Here is a 14,837-nt window from a genome sequence, read left to right as displayed (position 1 = left end):
GTGTCGATTATTTATCATACGCGCGGCTGCACACATATAGCAGCTCATAAACAGCTGGTTGTTGTGTAGAGCAACTCATCGAAGACCAACAGCGAGCGGTAGTAAATATGTTCCAAATTATATTTACCAGTAAATGCTGGCAAGAGTGGGTATGCAAACCAGATATTTAAAAGTTCAAAGTCTTGGTTAAATATTTGCGATGTGCAGTTCAGTCATTTTGCCTACCTTGAAAATCAGACTTTTCCTCTAAGGCTCTCTGGTCCTTGAAAAGTAATTGAAGTTAAGGTAGCCTATTTAGAAGTTCTACTGCTCTAATATAATTATTCCGTGATTTAATTTCTGATCGGTTTTTGAGAGATGCAGCCGCTTTCGTTTGTTTCGATTGAAGGGTGTTGCGCTTCTTGCAGTTAAACAATGTGCGGTTATTATAAGCAAGATAGCCTTATCGCGAACCATTAGCAGAAATCAGCTAAAGTGAGGTCGAAACCTCGCAACACGTCAAACCAATCAAATGCCTTGCTCCAAAGGTGCTCACCAGATTAGTACCGTAGGAGCAACAGTGCTTGAAGACTGAACATGTCAACAAAACCAAGCACACTTTAGAATGTTTACAGCACGCTGGTTTTTACAGCATTTATGTTAATTCAAGATGAGCTAAAGCTGCAGCAAGAGGGGAGAAATGGTCTACAATGCTGGCCATATCAATACGTTTCTGAAGTGATATTTGGCTGTAAAGGCTAGCATTAGGGACAATAAGTAGCTAGCCACATTGAAGTTCGTTTTGAGAAAAGTCAGCTAACCATGTAAGCTACCTAAGTACAACTAACTAGCTAACGTTAGTTACTAGCTAGTTCAATTTCTCTCATGTTTATAAAGCCAACAAAATGTTAATAAAAACAGCATATTATTGACCTAAAAGGTTAGCTGTGTTAGCCCAGTCGCTAGATTATCCAGGGTCAGTGATACGTAACGTAAACTCGTACATCGCCTTGGTCTGTACAATTGCCCTTATTTTAGCACCCCAAAAACGTAATACTTCCAGATCAACTGTAATGTCAATACCATTGTAAAGCACAATTTCTCTCCTCCAACATAATCAATTACATGACCTAAACACTGCCCGTTTCTGCATAATTCAAGCAGGCAATGAGCCCCGTCGGGTCTTTTTTTAAATGGCGGGTGGGGAAGCGAAACTAATGCGTGATAGTGAGAGATGTCGTGTGGGAAAATGGCTTTTTTTCACTCGATCTGTCTAACCTATCGCCTCTAAAATGTAAATAAAACACTATAAAGAGTTTATATAATGTGTCATTACATACCTATTTGAAGGTTTGAATTTGAATCGGGTTTTTAAGGCGGTGCTAAAGTAAACAGCGGCTTTGAGAATGATGATCGCATGCAATGATGACGCAAAAAATGACTAGGTATCCCCCCTTACGTCACTGTCCATTTCTTGTTTTTAAAGGATGAGAGAAGTGCTTACACCTGGTGGAGAGAGATTGTAAGACATACATAACTGCTTTATGCGTGCTGTACGTTACGACATGTCATGCCACGATGTAACGGAGGGTCAGTTTTTTAAAACTTTTCTCCAATACTATAGAACCATTACCATGTTGATCAACGCTTGAATAGAAACCTAGTTCACACCCCCGATTTTGAAGTCAACACAGTCGCTACAGTCCCATTAGTTTTCTTTGTAGCCTCGTTTGAATGTTGAGGTTGCACACGTTTGTACGGAATGGGGTGAGTTTACGTTACACCATATTTGTGTAAAAGTAATGTCAATGCATAATGCCATTGGGTGGTAATGCATACTTTTTCGTATACATTGAGTTTTTTTCTATAGGCTATTACAACAATTAAATATAACATTTAAGTCCTTGAATTGTAATTTCCATGGTCTGTATGAACCCTGTAACATTAGGGGAAAGGGGGATACCTAGTCAGTTGTACAACTGAATGCATTCAACTGAAATGTCTCTTCAGCATTTAAAAACTTCTTCGGGATGTCTCTTCAGCATTTAAAAACTTCTTCGGGATCGGTGTCCCGTCTATGGGACGGTTGAACTAATGTAGGCTAATTCGATTAGCAAGAGGTTGTAAGTAACAATAACATTTCCCAGGACATAGACATATCTGATATTGGCAGAAAGCTTAAATTCTTGTTAATCTAACTGCACTGTCCAATTTACAGTAGCTATTACAGTGAAATAATACCATGCTATTGTTTGAGGAGAGTGCACCATTTTGAACATGAAAAGTTATTAATAAACAAATGAGGTATATTTGGGCAGTCTTGATCCAAATTCATTAACAAAAACATTTCATAGATGATGGTACAAATCTTTTTACAAAATAATGTTTGTTTTTTCTTTGTATTATCTTTTACCAGATCTATTGTGTTATATTTTCATACATTCCTTTCACATTTCCACAATCTTCAAAGTGTTTCCTTTCAAATGGTACCAATAATATGTTTATCCTTGCTTCAGGGCCTGAGCTACAGGCAGTTACATTTGGGTATGTCATTTTTGGCGGAAATTGGGGAAAAAAGGGGCAGATCCTTAAACCCAACCCCTCTGAATCAGAGAGGAGCAGGGGGCTGCCATAATCAACATCCATGTCTTCAGTGCCCAGAGAACAGTGGGTTAACTGCCTTGCTCAGGGGCAGAACAACAGATTTTTACCTTGTCAGCTCTGGGATTTGATTCAGCAACCTTTTGGTTACTGGCCCAACAATCTAACCATTAGGCTACCTGCCGCATGGTTCTCCAACTCTGTTTTCCCTCAGACCCTAATCTAGAGCACCTGATTCTAATAATTAGCTGGTTGATGAACTGAATCAGGTTAGTTACACCTGGGGTTGGAGCGAAAACCTATAGGAGAGTACTCTCCAGGAACAGGATTGGAGAGCCCTGCTGTATAGGCTACTTGGATAGCCCGTAAATGAAAGATCAAATCACCAGCTATTGGAATTATGCACGCATCATTTGCGTTCCTGTCAGATCTTGACCTGGGACCGTATTTTTTCATTCGGACCAGTAGCTTTCAGTTGGCACTAGCCCGGTGTGCCTCTGGCAAATTTTATCTGAATGACGAGCCCTGCTGTGTGCGGCGCGAGTAGGGCCTATAAGTCTACCACTTTGTGTATCTGTTAGCAATGCTAATGATAGCCTAAGCGTTTTTAGGTAGATGGAAAGGTAACTTTTTTTTTTACTGTGATATCATTTTGGTATCAAGTATCCTCTTTCCAGTTCTGCCCTCTAGAGGATTTCGCAGAAAACATGGTACTTTGAAATCTGCAAAAAAAATGCATTTAGCACTTTATTGTAACAGTCTCTTTTCTTTGCCATAACAGTAAATCTCTCCAAGTCAATGTAAGAACACAAGGGCATGCTAATTTAAAAGATAGCTAGTCATTATTGGCCTGGTTATGTATGGAATGCAGGTACATTATGGGACAGGTCATCATCAATTATTGAAAAAAATGTTTTTAACATTTTGTGCAACCAAATCGTGATGGTGCCACCAACTGAAAAAGTTAGTGTAGAACCCTGCAAACAAATCAACATAATGTACAAAAACAGTATGCACTTGTTACCACCTAGGAATATCAGTATGACATTATTTTCTACCGAAGCAGCAGTGACCCTAGTTTCACATCGGAGCCAGAGCTGTATGCCAACAATTCAAACCCCTTTGGAATAACAGACTGTGTTTATTATTTTCTAGCAGTGACAACCTAATTATAATGTACAGGTACAGGGAAGGCAGGGAGGGATTGGGAGAGTCTGTCAAGAGCTGCAGCAACCCATAAGTTAAATTATTCAGCATTAGAGTGAATGAAAGCATTCGGCATTGGAGAGATTGTGTGTAAATGTTTGTTCAGGGCTGCACATATCAAAAGAGTCTGATTCGAGAAGAAAATGAGACAGCGGAACAGAAAAACATCAATAAGCGCAAGCGGCGTTGTGAGAGAGAAATGACAATAAAAAGTGTTTCTGTGTGTGGTGTATAGATGTGCACACACAGTATTATGCAAATAGTCCTGGCAGCATGCTGTCACTGAGCGATTGTCCCCTGGGCCAGTCAGCCAGCCTCATTAAAAACGAGCAGCACGCGTTTATGGAGACCAAGAAAAGACCTCCTGGGCAGTACGTCTCTCCAAATGTTACTTTCAGGTGGCGGTCAAAAAACATTGCCTCGAGGCGACTCAAATGTCGCCAGCAACATGGCGTGAGGCCTGAGTGTGTGGCCATCAGCTAGGAGGAGAGCTGCAGTGTGTGCTGAGTCCAACGCACCTCACGGAGTAGCCTCAATGAGCTGTGAGGAGACACAGCACTACAGCAGCTAGCACACAAACAACACAACAGCATTTCTGCATCAGCAGGCATCAGCTCCTCTATAGCCTCCTCTCTTTGACAGCACAGGAAATCATGGTGGTGCCTTCGCTTTTCCCTCTGCGCTATACTGTCTTCTTCAAATAACACTGTTATACACATAACACAATCCCTCTCTGTATGGAATACAAATAATGACCAACTCATAGTATCCCCTTTACAAAACGTTGCTTTCAATGTTATTAAAAGCAACAACAGACATCATCTCTGTACCATGTATGAAAGAGATAATAAGGGCTGTTAGGGTGTGTGTGTGTGTGTGTGTGTGTGTGTGTGTGTGTGTGTGTGTGTGTGTGTGTGTGTGTGTGTGTGTGTGTGTGTGTGTGTGTGTGTGTGTGTGTGTGTGTGTGTGTGTGTGTAATCTAACCAGAACCACATGAAGTAAAAGGACGCCCCTATGTTTGTGATGTGTTGGCCCCACAGGTGGTTCGCGGGGTGTGGGGTTCATTCGCTTTGATAAGAGGATAGAGGCTGAGGAGGCCATTAAGGGGCTGAATGGACAGAAGCCCTCTGGAGCTGCTGAGCCCATCACCGTCAAGTTCGCCAACAACCCCAGCCAGAAGACCAGCCAAGCTCTACTGTCCCAGCTGTACCAGTCCCCCAACCGCCGGTACCCAGGCCCCCTGCACCACCAGGCCCAGAGGTTCAGGTAAATACCTAGGGCTCACAACAAGGGTCGGGAGGTCAGGTTCAGCCATTGGGCTATTGGTTCAAATATATGTTTCTACTGTTATATGTACTGTAGAGTTGAGTATGGCATTTTATTGTCTAATTGCAACGATCAACCACCTTGTAAGTCATCAGTCACCAATACGATGTTTGATTCTTTGTGCATTCAACCAAGAAAGCATTTTTGTTCCAAAGAGTGGGTTTCCTGGAGCTCCACCCATAACTGAGAAGAACTGTTTACAAGAGACAGTGGGGTTCTGTCGTTCACAATGTCTCCATCACATCACCTCATCACCCTCCTTATTCCATAATGCAACCAGCTGTCATCCCCTCTTTCCATCCACTGTTCATTCCCAACACATACTTAGCCTGATACTCACCGATTCCAGACTGTAGTCCCAATGAGAATATATGAAAATGATCATCTGAACGCAAAAAATATTTAAGATTGTGGAGCAAATTATTATAATAAAAAATTATATATATTTATGAAAAGTTAGACCAACAAAGTTAGGAATATACAACATGATTTTCAGTAGAATCCAGGGTCTGAGCACTGCAGATCCAGAGCCTTTCAACTTCCTCAGCATTACAACCAACAGCCACAGGGCTGAACTTAATCCACAAACTCAGACAGAAATGCATCACATATCTTGTCAATGTTGCCCATTTGCCACAAAGTCAATATAATGCCTGTTTGTCTGATCCACCTCTAAGAAGGCAATATAATCCTTTATTCAAAATATTGTAGATTTCAGTTATTAGTGATGCTCCACATTACTAATGACAGTAATTGGTCAATTAGGCTTATTATATATAAGGTAGGAGCAGGTTTTAATTTAACAGACTTTTTTTAAACGGACAGTTCCCATTTACATGCATTGAGAGGCACCACTTTTGTATGCTGTGGGCTTGGAGAGGGTTTGTGAAAAGCTGGCATCCAGGTTTTTTTTTTTTTTTTTTACAGCAGTAGCCCATCAGATGTCTCCAGCACAGCGGCCTGAAGCGCCTCCTCAGAGCTTCCAGTCCAATTGACTAATTTACCCACAAAGCAGATTGCTCAGTCCCAGCCCACATAATGGCCTAATTGCTGCTTTAATGAGTCAACACATTTTTGTGCTTTGTTTAGATTTTTTGGTCAGGTTCACAGACGGCATCTCTGCCCACTGATGACCTGCAGCACAGACAGTGTTTTGAAAGGGAGAGGTACTTTAGAATGGCCCCAAGTTCCCAACCCTTCCATTAGGCTGAAAGGCTTACTAAGACATGAGACAGTGCAGACCCATGTGACAGATGATGGTCATTGCGTGGCCACGCAAGGCTCACTCAGAAAGCCTCTGATTTATGTGGCTGAGTGGCTTCCATCCTAGGCCCACTGAGCACAGTGACTATCTGTCTGTTGGACCGGTCTGATTTTTCCTCCTGACCAACTGACTAACAAACACCATTCCATTTGACATTCTACATGGACAGGTGTCAAAAGAAAGCTCATTTTTTTGGTCAGTTACTATTCAGTAGTGTTTACTTAGTCCAAACCATGCAGCATTATTCCCTGATTTGTCATCTTCCTCTCTTAAAACCTTTACCATCTCTCAAAAAATGCCAAACCATTACACTGACAGAACTCTATTTTTTATTTTATTATTATACTATTTAGTAGTATAATATATGTTCAATTTGTCTCTCAACCTTCTTGAAAATGACAAACTTAATGCCAAAGTACCTGAGGGGCAATTGGAATAATGATGCAAAGCAGTTTTCATAGTTTATGACGTAAATAATCATTATTTCGTTATGCTGTCAGGATCGACATTGAATTTGAGAAAGACAAGATTTCAAAACTTTCTTTGACATCAATACTATGGCTTAACTCACAATTATAAATGACTTATAAATGATTTGACCTCAACACAACAGCACAGATGTACAACGGAACCACTCTGAAAGCCCCGTGCAGCATAAGAATGTGTGAGGCGTGAGAGTGCTCTCCATAGGGCCTCATGCTAAAAAAAGAAAATGTCGCTGTGTGCTGGCTGATTGGGCCACAGAGTGGCCTCTTGTGTTAGCACTGTACAGTACTGTTGCTAGCCTGCTGCTTTGTTGCTGTGTGAATGACACCACCCCTGACTGGTGGGGCTCCTCAGTGTAATGGCCCATCTCTGGATGGCTTTCTTCTTTGAGTGAGGCAGGGATGTAGAATTAGTTCCATTGAGTGAGTCAACCATCTGCCTGGCATTAACCCCAGAACCCTCCTTCTCTTTACAGGCTGGACAATTTGCTTAATATGGCCTATGGCGTAAAGAGGTAATTAAAACTTCACCGAATGCCAGATGTCCATGTTGACAAAATGATTTCTATCCTGTTTTCTTCATTTTTAGAAGTCACTTGCATTCGAATCAGTTCAAGGTTATTATGCCTTGATGTTTTTGGTTTTCTTTAGCCTTGTTTAATTTGAATCCACCAACCACTAGTCCACAAGGAAAACAATCGTCTTTTGTTTTCTAATGTTCAATTTGCTTTGAGTATGATGAGTGCTGACTTTTACATTCCGATTGCTTTGGATAGTTTCTGTGTATATTTCTGTTCTCTTGTGTGTAGCTCTTGTTTTTAGGCGTGTTTTTCTACCGGATTCAGGTACTCTAGCCTAACCTCTGTCCAGCTTTAGATGTTACATTGGGATCAAGTTCAGTTTGAAAACACTAATATCAAAGCAGTGAATGGAACTTACAATAACAAACCACCCAATTCAATAGGACTTGCCATAATGGTTGTAATAATACATTTATTATAACATGTTATTACAGCAGTAAGCAGTAGTGATGAGGCGTTGGGGTTAAGGGGTCAGTAACGGGCAAGATGGGAGAGGCTGGAGACACCTGGATCCCTGCAGGAAATGCTGTTTCACTGCAGCCAGCTCAACTTCTGATCACCTCTTTTTGCTCATAACTTTTGCTTTTGCTACTGTTGATGTAACATGAAGTGAAGCGGCTGTGAGACATCATGATATCAGCTGATGACATTTTGTTGCATGTTACAGTAGTCAGTGAGTTCCTTTGATGTCCACTCACTGGAATAGAAAGGCTGTGATCCCAGATGTAGCATGGAAAAATAAGCATTTGCTTTTTACATTTTTTAAATGGAATGATTAAATAGCTTTTTCTGTGAAAAGAGCAAATCCACTGAATTCATCGGTTTCCATAGCAGTGATTAGCAGCAATTCTTGCTAAGAGTGAAGGCTCAACTATAAGACGGTGACAGAATGATGCATGGGAAAGACTGTTTAGCGCATAGCTCTACCTCAATGTCCCAGGCAGCAACTCGTTTGTCTAACATACCTCTATTTGTACTGGGGGCAGGAAACAATTAATTCAGTTGAAGGGGGATGCAAAAGATCTGGCCAAGAAAATGACAACAAAAAGAAGAGAAGACATTTATAATATTCACCAATATGCTGCAGTGCCTGCTGGTTGAACAACACAGTACCAAGGCAAAATTTAAAATTGTACATTGAAAATGTACAAACTGTCAAAGCAGTAGAGTTTTGGAATACAGAAATCCAACAAGCCCTGCCTTCAGAACAGCCTCTTGCTTGCTTGGCACATGGTTTGAAGTGCTGATGATTAATGAACAAAGGCAAGTGTAGTAGTAGTCAGTGTGCTTTAGAAGTGAGCAGTGGAGGTGGGAGCTAGGGGAGGGTGGGATGGCTGCAGGTCAGCCCTTGTTGCTATGCAACTCCTTTCCTTTTCTATGGAAGAACCACACAGTGTGTTTGATCCTGCCCTGTTAGACACCACTGTAGTCTCCTCCGTGGCTCTGTTAGCCAGCCTGATTGTCTCTCACCCTCACACACTCACACATACCTGGATTTGCATCGAAATTACTATGGAGGTGTTATTTCACCCAGACAGAGAGATCCGAATACAATTGAACGTGTTAGAAAAGGCCTTGACGTGACTAGAGGTTTTAAGACCCTAGTGAAGGGAAGACTTGCTGTTAGAACATATACATTTTACACAGGGACTGTAATGAGACACAAACAAGAACCAAAAAGGATATTGTGTTGGCAAAAATGTTAAAGCTCAAGTCGTGGCCAAAGTACTGATGAAAGGTCTGAGTGATTCTTGCCGATACTTAGAAGCTCTGTGGTCTGAGCAAGACTATCGATCACTGTCATCCTCATCCGCCCCACAACAGATGACTGCAGGAGTGGGTGGATGGAATACACTTTGTTCCTAATACTACTGGGTTGTAAAGTGTTTCCATTTTCCATTTAGTTTGCTCCTTCCTTCCTCCCTTCCTTAAGAAGGGAGGCTTCTCCGAGACAGCTGCAGTAAAGCGGAAATCTCAATTAAAGCATACCCAATAATGCCTATAGTCATTCTGAGAGGAGGCATAAGAAATTAACCTTTTATCCAATTTACCTTTTATTTAAAGTGGAAATTTCCTTTAAGCGGAAAGGCAATTAAGTGAAGTCAACTGAGCATTCAAATCTCTATCGCAAAAAGGGAGAAGATTACAAGGCGAATAAGTGCAGATTTACTTGGTTGCATACTCAATCTCTGATGAATTTCAAAATCTTTTAATTCAGCAAGTTCCTGTAATTTAGCTCCCAATAGAGGCACTCAGGAAGACCGAGGGAGAAAAGCTTCCCCTGTGCATCCCTCCCTCCCTCGGATGCTGCTGAAGCCATTTCCCAGCAGGCCCCCCACAGAGCAGTCTGCCTTGAGAAAAGGCCACTCAGTCAATATGGAGGCGCACAGAGGGGAAATAGTCTAGCAGGAGGATACAGTACACAGACAGACCCTTAGTCATAGTGCATCATGTGCACTGGGTTGCACATGTAATAATCAATGTAGGATGGTCAGGAATGCTAGAACTGTTTGGTTGGTACTGTATGTAGGTGGGTGCTTTTATTTGTCCTATTTCACACATGTACAAGTGTTTTAATACACATCTGTGAATTAGAAATATTTTTTTCATATCGCAACTCTCCCTGAGACACACTCAGAGAGTGGGGTCATGGCGAGGTTCACTTTGGACACTTGGAGAGGAACTTGAGTGTATAGGGAAATGCCTTGGCCTGCAATCTCAATGCTTGTAAATCCATGCACACGCAGTTGGTTTTCTATTTCTCTCAATTGGGCATTTGTTTCACTTAACATTGTACTTTTTCTCTCCCTCCCTCTCTCTTTATCTCTGTCTATCTTGTGGTGCAGGTTTTCTCCCATCACCATTGACAGCATGACTAGCCTGGTGGGCATGAACATCCCTGGCCACACAGGCACTGGCTGGTGCATCTTTGTCTACAACCTGTCTCCAGACTCTGACGAGAGCGTCTTATGGCAGCTGTTCGGGCCCTTCGGAGCAGTCAACAACGTCAAGGTCATCCGCGACTTCAATACCAACAAGTGCAAGGGCTTCGGCTTCGTCACCATGACGAACTACGATGAGGCAGCCATGGCCATCGCCAGTCTCAACGGGTACCGGTTGGGAGACCGCGTCTTGCAAGTCTCGTTCAAGACCAACAAGACCCACAAATCCTGAACCCTTCCTCACTCCAAATCCCCTGTCACCACTACCACTACCACCTTACAGTCGCCCAACACAGCAACTCTCCAGAAGGAACACAGCAAACAAACAAACAAAAAAGAACTAGAAATGGCTTATACTATAACTTTGGAACTATAAGCCAATGTTGCCTAAGTATTACAAAATGAAAGATGAAAATATCCATGATTTGGAACCCCTGTGATTCTACAGGATTCCTGTTGTATATCCTTTCTGTTCTTGTGGTTGTTAAACTATTTTCTCTTCTATGTAAACAGTAGCAAAAACCAGTCCCCTTATTTCAAAGAAGAGAATGTCCTTTTTAGATTTAACTTTCTTGGTCTTGATTGAGGATTTATTATTTTTTTTAAATCCGGATCCACTGTCGTTAGAATTATGCCTCCCTGACAGAAGAAGGGAGGGGGCTCTTTTTTAAATTGGTGACCATTCATTCATTTTTTGTGTATATTAAAACCCCCTAACAATTCTAAGGGATGACACAATCCTGTTTTCTCTGATGCAGAAAAAAAGAATTTCTAACATTTGTTTGTTTTGTATTGCAAACAAAACACGTCTTTCCTCACTGGGGTTTGGGAGATGGGGAGAGGGAAGGGATGGGTTAGGAATCCTGATGACAGGTTAAGTGATTTAAAAAACACTGTTGCCAAAGAGAAAATCTCTTTGCTTGAAAATGCGTTTAGAAAAATAAAAAATAAAGAGAAGAAATCTATTTTTATAATATGATAATTAAAATAATTATTGAAGAATTTTTACAAAGAATCTGGATTTGAAAAAATAGAAAAATATTTTGACTGGCTAATTAGGCGGTGGGGGAGGGGTGGGCGCCACCTTGTCTTGTTCGTTCTGCCGTGGTACTTTTTAGGAGCAAAGGTTGTTTGTTTTTAGGAGAAATTGATTGGCGATGATTTTGTAGATGGAAGGTTTTGTCAAGGGATGCAAATTGAGGCGGGTGATCGTTGTAATTTTTCATAGTGCGTAATTATTCAACAGCGATACCCAAAAGGGAAGGGAGAGGGGTCTTTCAAGGCCTAACCATCCTCACAGTTGAGAGCCCAAAGCAAGAAGACCCATTGTCCACTTGTTTTATTTTTGTCATCAGCCTATGGGATATCAGTAATGAATATATACACATCTATCCATTTAGAAAACATACATTATCTATTGTTTTCTTTGCTATAATTTTGTGGAATTTTAAAATAACTTCCTTTAGCGATCAACAGTAGGTGCTATATTACATGATTCACATATCTTAAATATCCACATTTGTTGTTCTATGTGTTGTTCAGAGAAAAAATACTTCGATGTTGGCATTGAATTGAGCTGCTGTTCTTGTTTATTTTTGTTGTTGGCCCCCATCTGGTTAGACTATTTCTTGCTGAAATACCAGATGACGGACTTTGGGCCATGTAAGAATCACTTAACAAGTTTTCTTTGGCTTGCTGACTTTTAGGTTACTTGCTAAGTGTGAAGCGTTGTCAAAATTCAATAATAATTAGCTAGTTCTGTTAGTCTAGATATTTGTTTCCTCAAAGGATCTATTACAACTGTGTCTTTATTTGTTGTGTACAAATAGATAATATATAGTCTACATTTGTTTTACAATATCTATATCTATATAAGTTGTCACTGTCTTTTGTTTGAGCTTGTCTTTTTCATATGACAACTTTATGAAGTGATGGTTCAGTTACTTAGAAAACACGTGAGGAATCCTGTTTAATATGTTGTCATGTCGCTTGTAAAAAAAAAAATGTAAAAAAGATTTGGAGAAAAATGTTGGTATCTGCCGCGGCAAAAGAAACCGAACAAAAGCTTAGAAAATAACTATTTATTCATTTATTTATTGATCGATTGATTGTTTCATTGCTTCAACTATTTATTTATATTGATTATTTATTTATTTTTATATTTATTTGTTCTGTTGTCTGTGTATTTGCGTGAATCTGGTACAGGGAGGGGTGACGTTTCTGAGCAAAAGGGAACCAAGCGACTAGGGGAGAGGCTCTTCCATTAGTCCACTGCACTGAGAACTTTTAGTACGTTTGTGCTTTGTACCGATATTGTACCGATATAAATTACAATATAAAAAAATCTAAAAGTTGAAAACTAAAAACGCTCTTCCCTTATTACTAGAAACAGTTACTCGCTATGCATAACCTAGTTGATAGTTAAATTTGCTATTGCTTTTTTCTTGTCTTGTTAAACAGAATCTTTAAATCTTTTTCAATACAGTTTAGTCTTAATATAATGTTATAACAGTTGTTCTGGTTCAATATAACCTGTGATCAGTTTGTGTCGTTTTAAAGCCACTCCGCACCCTCCCTCCACACTACCGCTTTGTGATGAAACTTTATGCAAAAATGTGGGTCTGAAGCATAATTTTCAGTTTTCAAACATTTTATAACATCCAATTTTGGAGGCTCAGGCACCTGAATTCGATGAGCAAATGTCCATTGTATTTGAGGGTCATTCATTGCACTGGACTAATCAGTCAACTCACCTAAGAGTCAAACTTATTTTTAGAGAATCATGTTTGAAAATTACAAAATAACATCTCTTTAAAGAGATCTTGATCATTGTACACTAACTATACTTATGGCAGTTGTTGCTATTTAAAAATACTGAAGGTATTTAATGGATTATACCCATTCTATATTTTATATACTATAATATGATATATATTTTGAAAGGTAAAGATAGGGAATGGTTCCTGAAGTACTGAATTGGATTTTGTTGAGCCAGTAAACATGAGGTGTAGGAAAATTGTAAACACTCAGACACATGCATATATATATATATACTCTCTCATAACCACATCTTAGGCAGACCATCTGTCATCATCCAACCACTATACAGTTCTGACCTCAGAACACCAACAGACCCCTTTTCATGCTCCAGAGCTGTTTGGAGCTTGAATTATGCAACGACCCCAGTAGAATGTTGTTCTGATGTGTGAACATATTTCCTATGTCTTTTGAACTGTGTTCATGCTCATGAGTGTGTTTGTGAACACGTTTGTGTGTGTGTGTGTGTGTGTGTGTGTGTGTGTGTTTGTAAGGGTGTTTGAAACATGGGGATGCGTCACCTCGGTCTATGCCCAACCCCTATGGCTCACACATCCCCTGTAGCGCCTTCTAGTGGCAGCCTGCCAATAGGAAATCAACAGCCAGTAGTGTAGGAGGGAAGGTTAAGAGAGAAACAAGGCTCTTGTCATTTTTCATTTTCTCCTGAAATGTGTTTGTTTACTATCTGAAAATCTATAAACTATCTTTAAAGACAAAAAAGAACAAAAAATTTCAGAGCCTAATTGGTCTCTCCTATTTATGTTATTCCTTATCAATTATCAATTATTATTATTGCTATTATTCTTAGTATTCTTATCCTTATTATTAATCCAATTACTGCGATGAATGACTTCATGTTATCCTTGCTAGTTTAGGTCATTTCTGAAACTGGAAACAAAAAAATCTTGCTGTAAATGTTTTTTTTTTCTCCATAAAACTGTTGTGTTTGAATTATTTGTACTTTTGAATGTTGGGACAATAAAATGAGGTGTTGAAGAGCGTTGTTGTTGATTCTCTTGTATGCTGTTATTAAGTGATCAATTGCACATGGTGTTTAGCTTTACACCAAACTCACATCTTAGAAGTAGTGTAATATATTAGATCAGGGGTCTTCAACTCTTACCCAACGAGGTCTAGAGCCTGCTGATTTTCTGTTCTATCTGATCATTTATTGCACCCACCTGGTGTCTCAGGTCTAAATCAGTCCCTGATTAGATAGGAACAATGAAAAAAAAAGAGTGGCTTCGAGGTCCAGAGTTGAGTTTGAGGTTATTAGGTGCTAGATCCCGTAGACCAGAGTGATGTCAAATCAAATGTTATTTGTCACATGCGCCGAATACAACAGGTGTAGTAGACCTTACAGTGAAATGCTTACTTACAAGCCCTTAACCAACAATGCTTTAAGAAGTTTTAAGAAGAAAAATGTGTTAAGTAAAAAAAAAAAAAAAAATCTGGGCATAGATAATAAACAGAGAGTAGCAGCAGCGTAAAAGAGGGGGGTCTGGGTAGCCCTTTGATTAGCTGTTCAGGAGTTTTATGGATTTGGGGTAGATGAGGTTAAGAAGCCTTTTGGACATAGACTTGGCGCTCCAGTACAGCTTGCCGTGCGGTAGCAGAGAGACCAGTCTATGACTAG

General features: G+C 40.1%; 1 protein-coding gene across 13 annotated transcripts in view; it reads left to right on the top strand.

The window, feature by feature from the left end:
• The window catches only part of elavl4 (ELAV like neuron-specific RNA binding protein 4), a 70,666-nt gene extending 56,466 nt beyond the window's left edge, over nucleotides 1-14,200 (top strand). For 4 of the 13 annotated variants that reach the window (XM_031786003.1, XM_020499115.2, XM_031786006.1 and 1 more), the window contains 3 exons: nucleotides 4,827-5,052; nucleotides 7,338-7,376; nucleotides 10,289-14,200. In XM_031786003.1, coding sequence (XP_031641863.1) covers nucleotides 4,827-5,052; nucleotides 7,338-7,376; nucleotides 10,289-10,616 — 593 coding nt within the window. In that variant the 3' untranslated portion in view covers nucleotides 10,617-14,200. Of the gene's footprint in view, nucleotides 1-4,817; nucleotides 5,053-7,337; nucleotides 7,377-10,288 lie in introns of all 13 variants that reach the window. The other 9 variants (XM_020499119.2, XM_031786002.1, XM_020499121.2 and 6 more) reach the window with 3 other exon arrangements.
• Nucleotides 14,201-14,837: the final 637 nt, after the last annotated feature.

This window comes from Oncorhynchus kisutch, linkage group LG13, assembly GCF_002021735.2.
Source record: "Oncorhynchus kisutch isolate 150728-3 linkage group LG13, Okis_V2, whole genome shotgun sequence".
NCBI lineage: Eukaryota > Metazoa > Chordata > Actinopteri > Salmoniformes > Salmonidae > Oncorhynchus > Oncorhynchus kisutch.
This window is presented reverse-complemented; position numbering and strand designations above follow the sequence as displayed.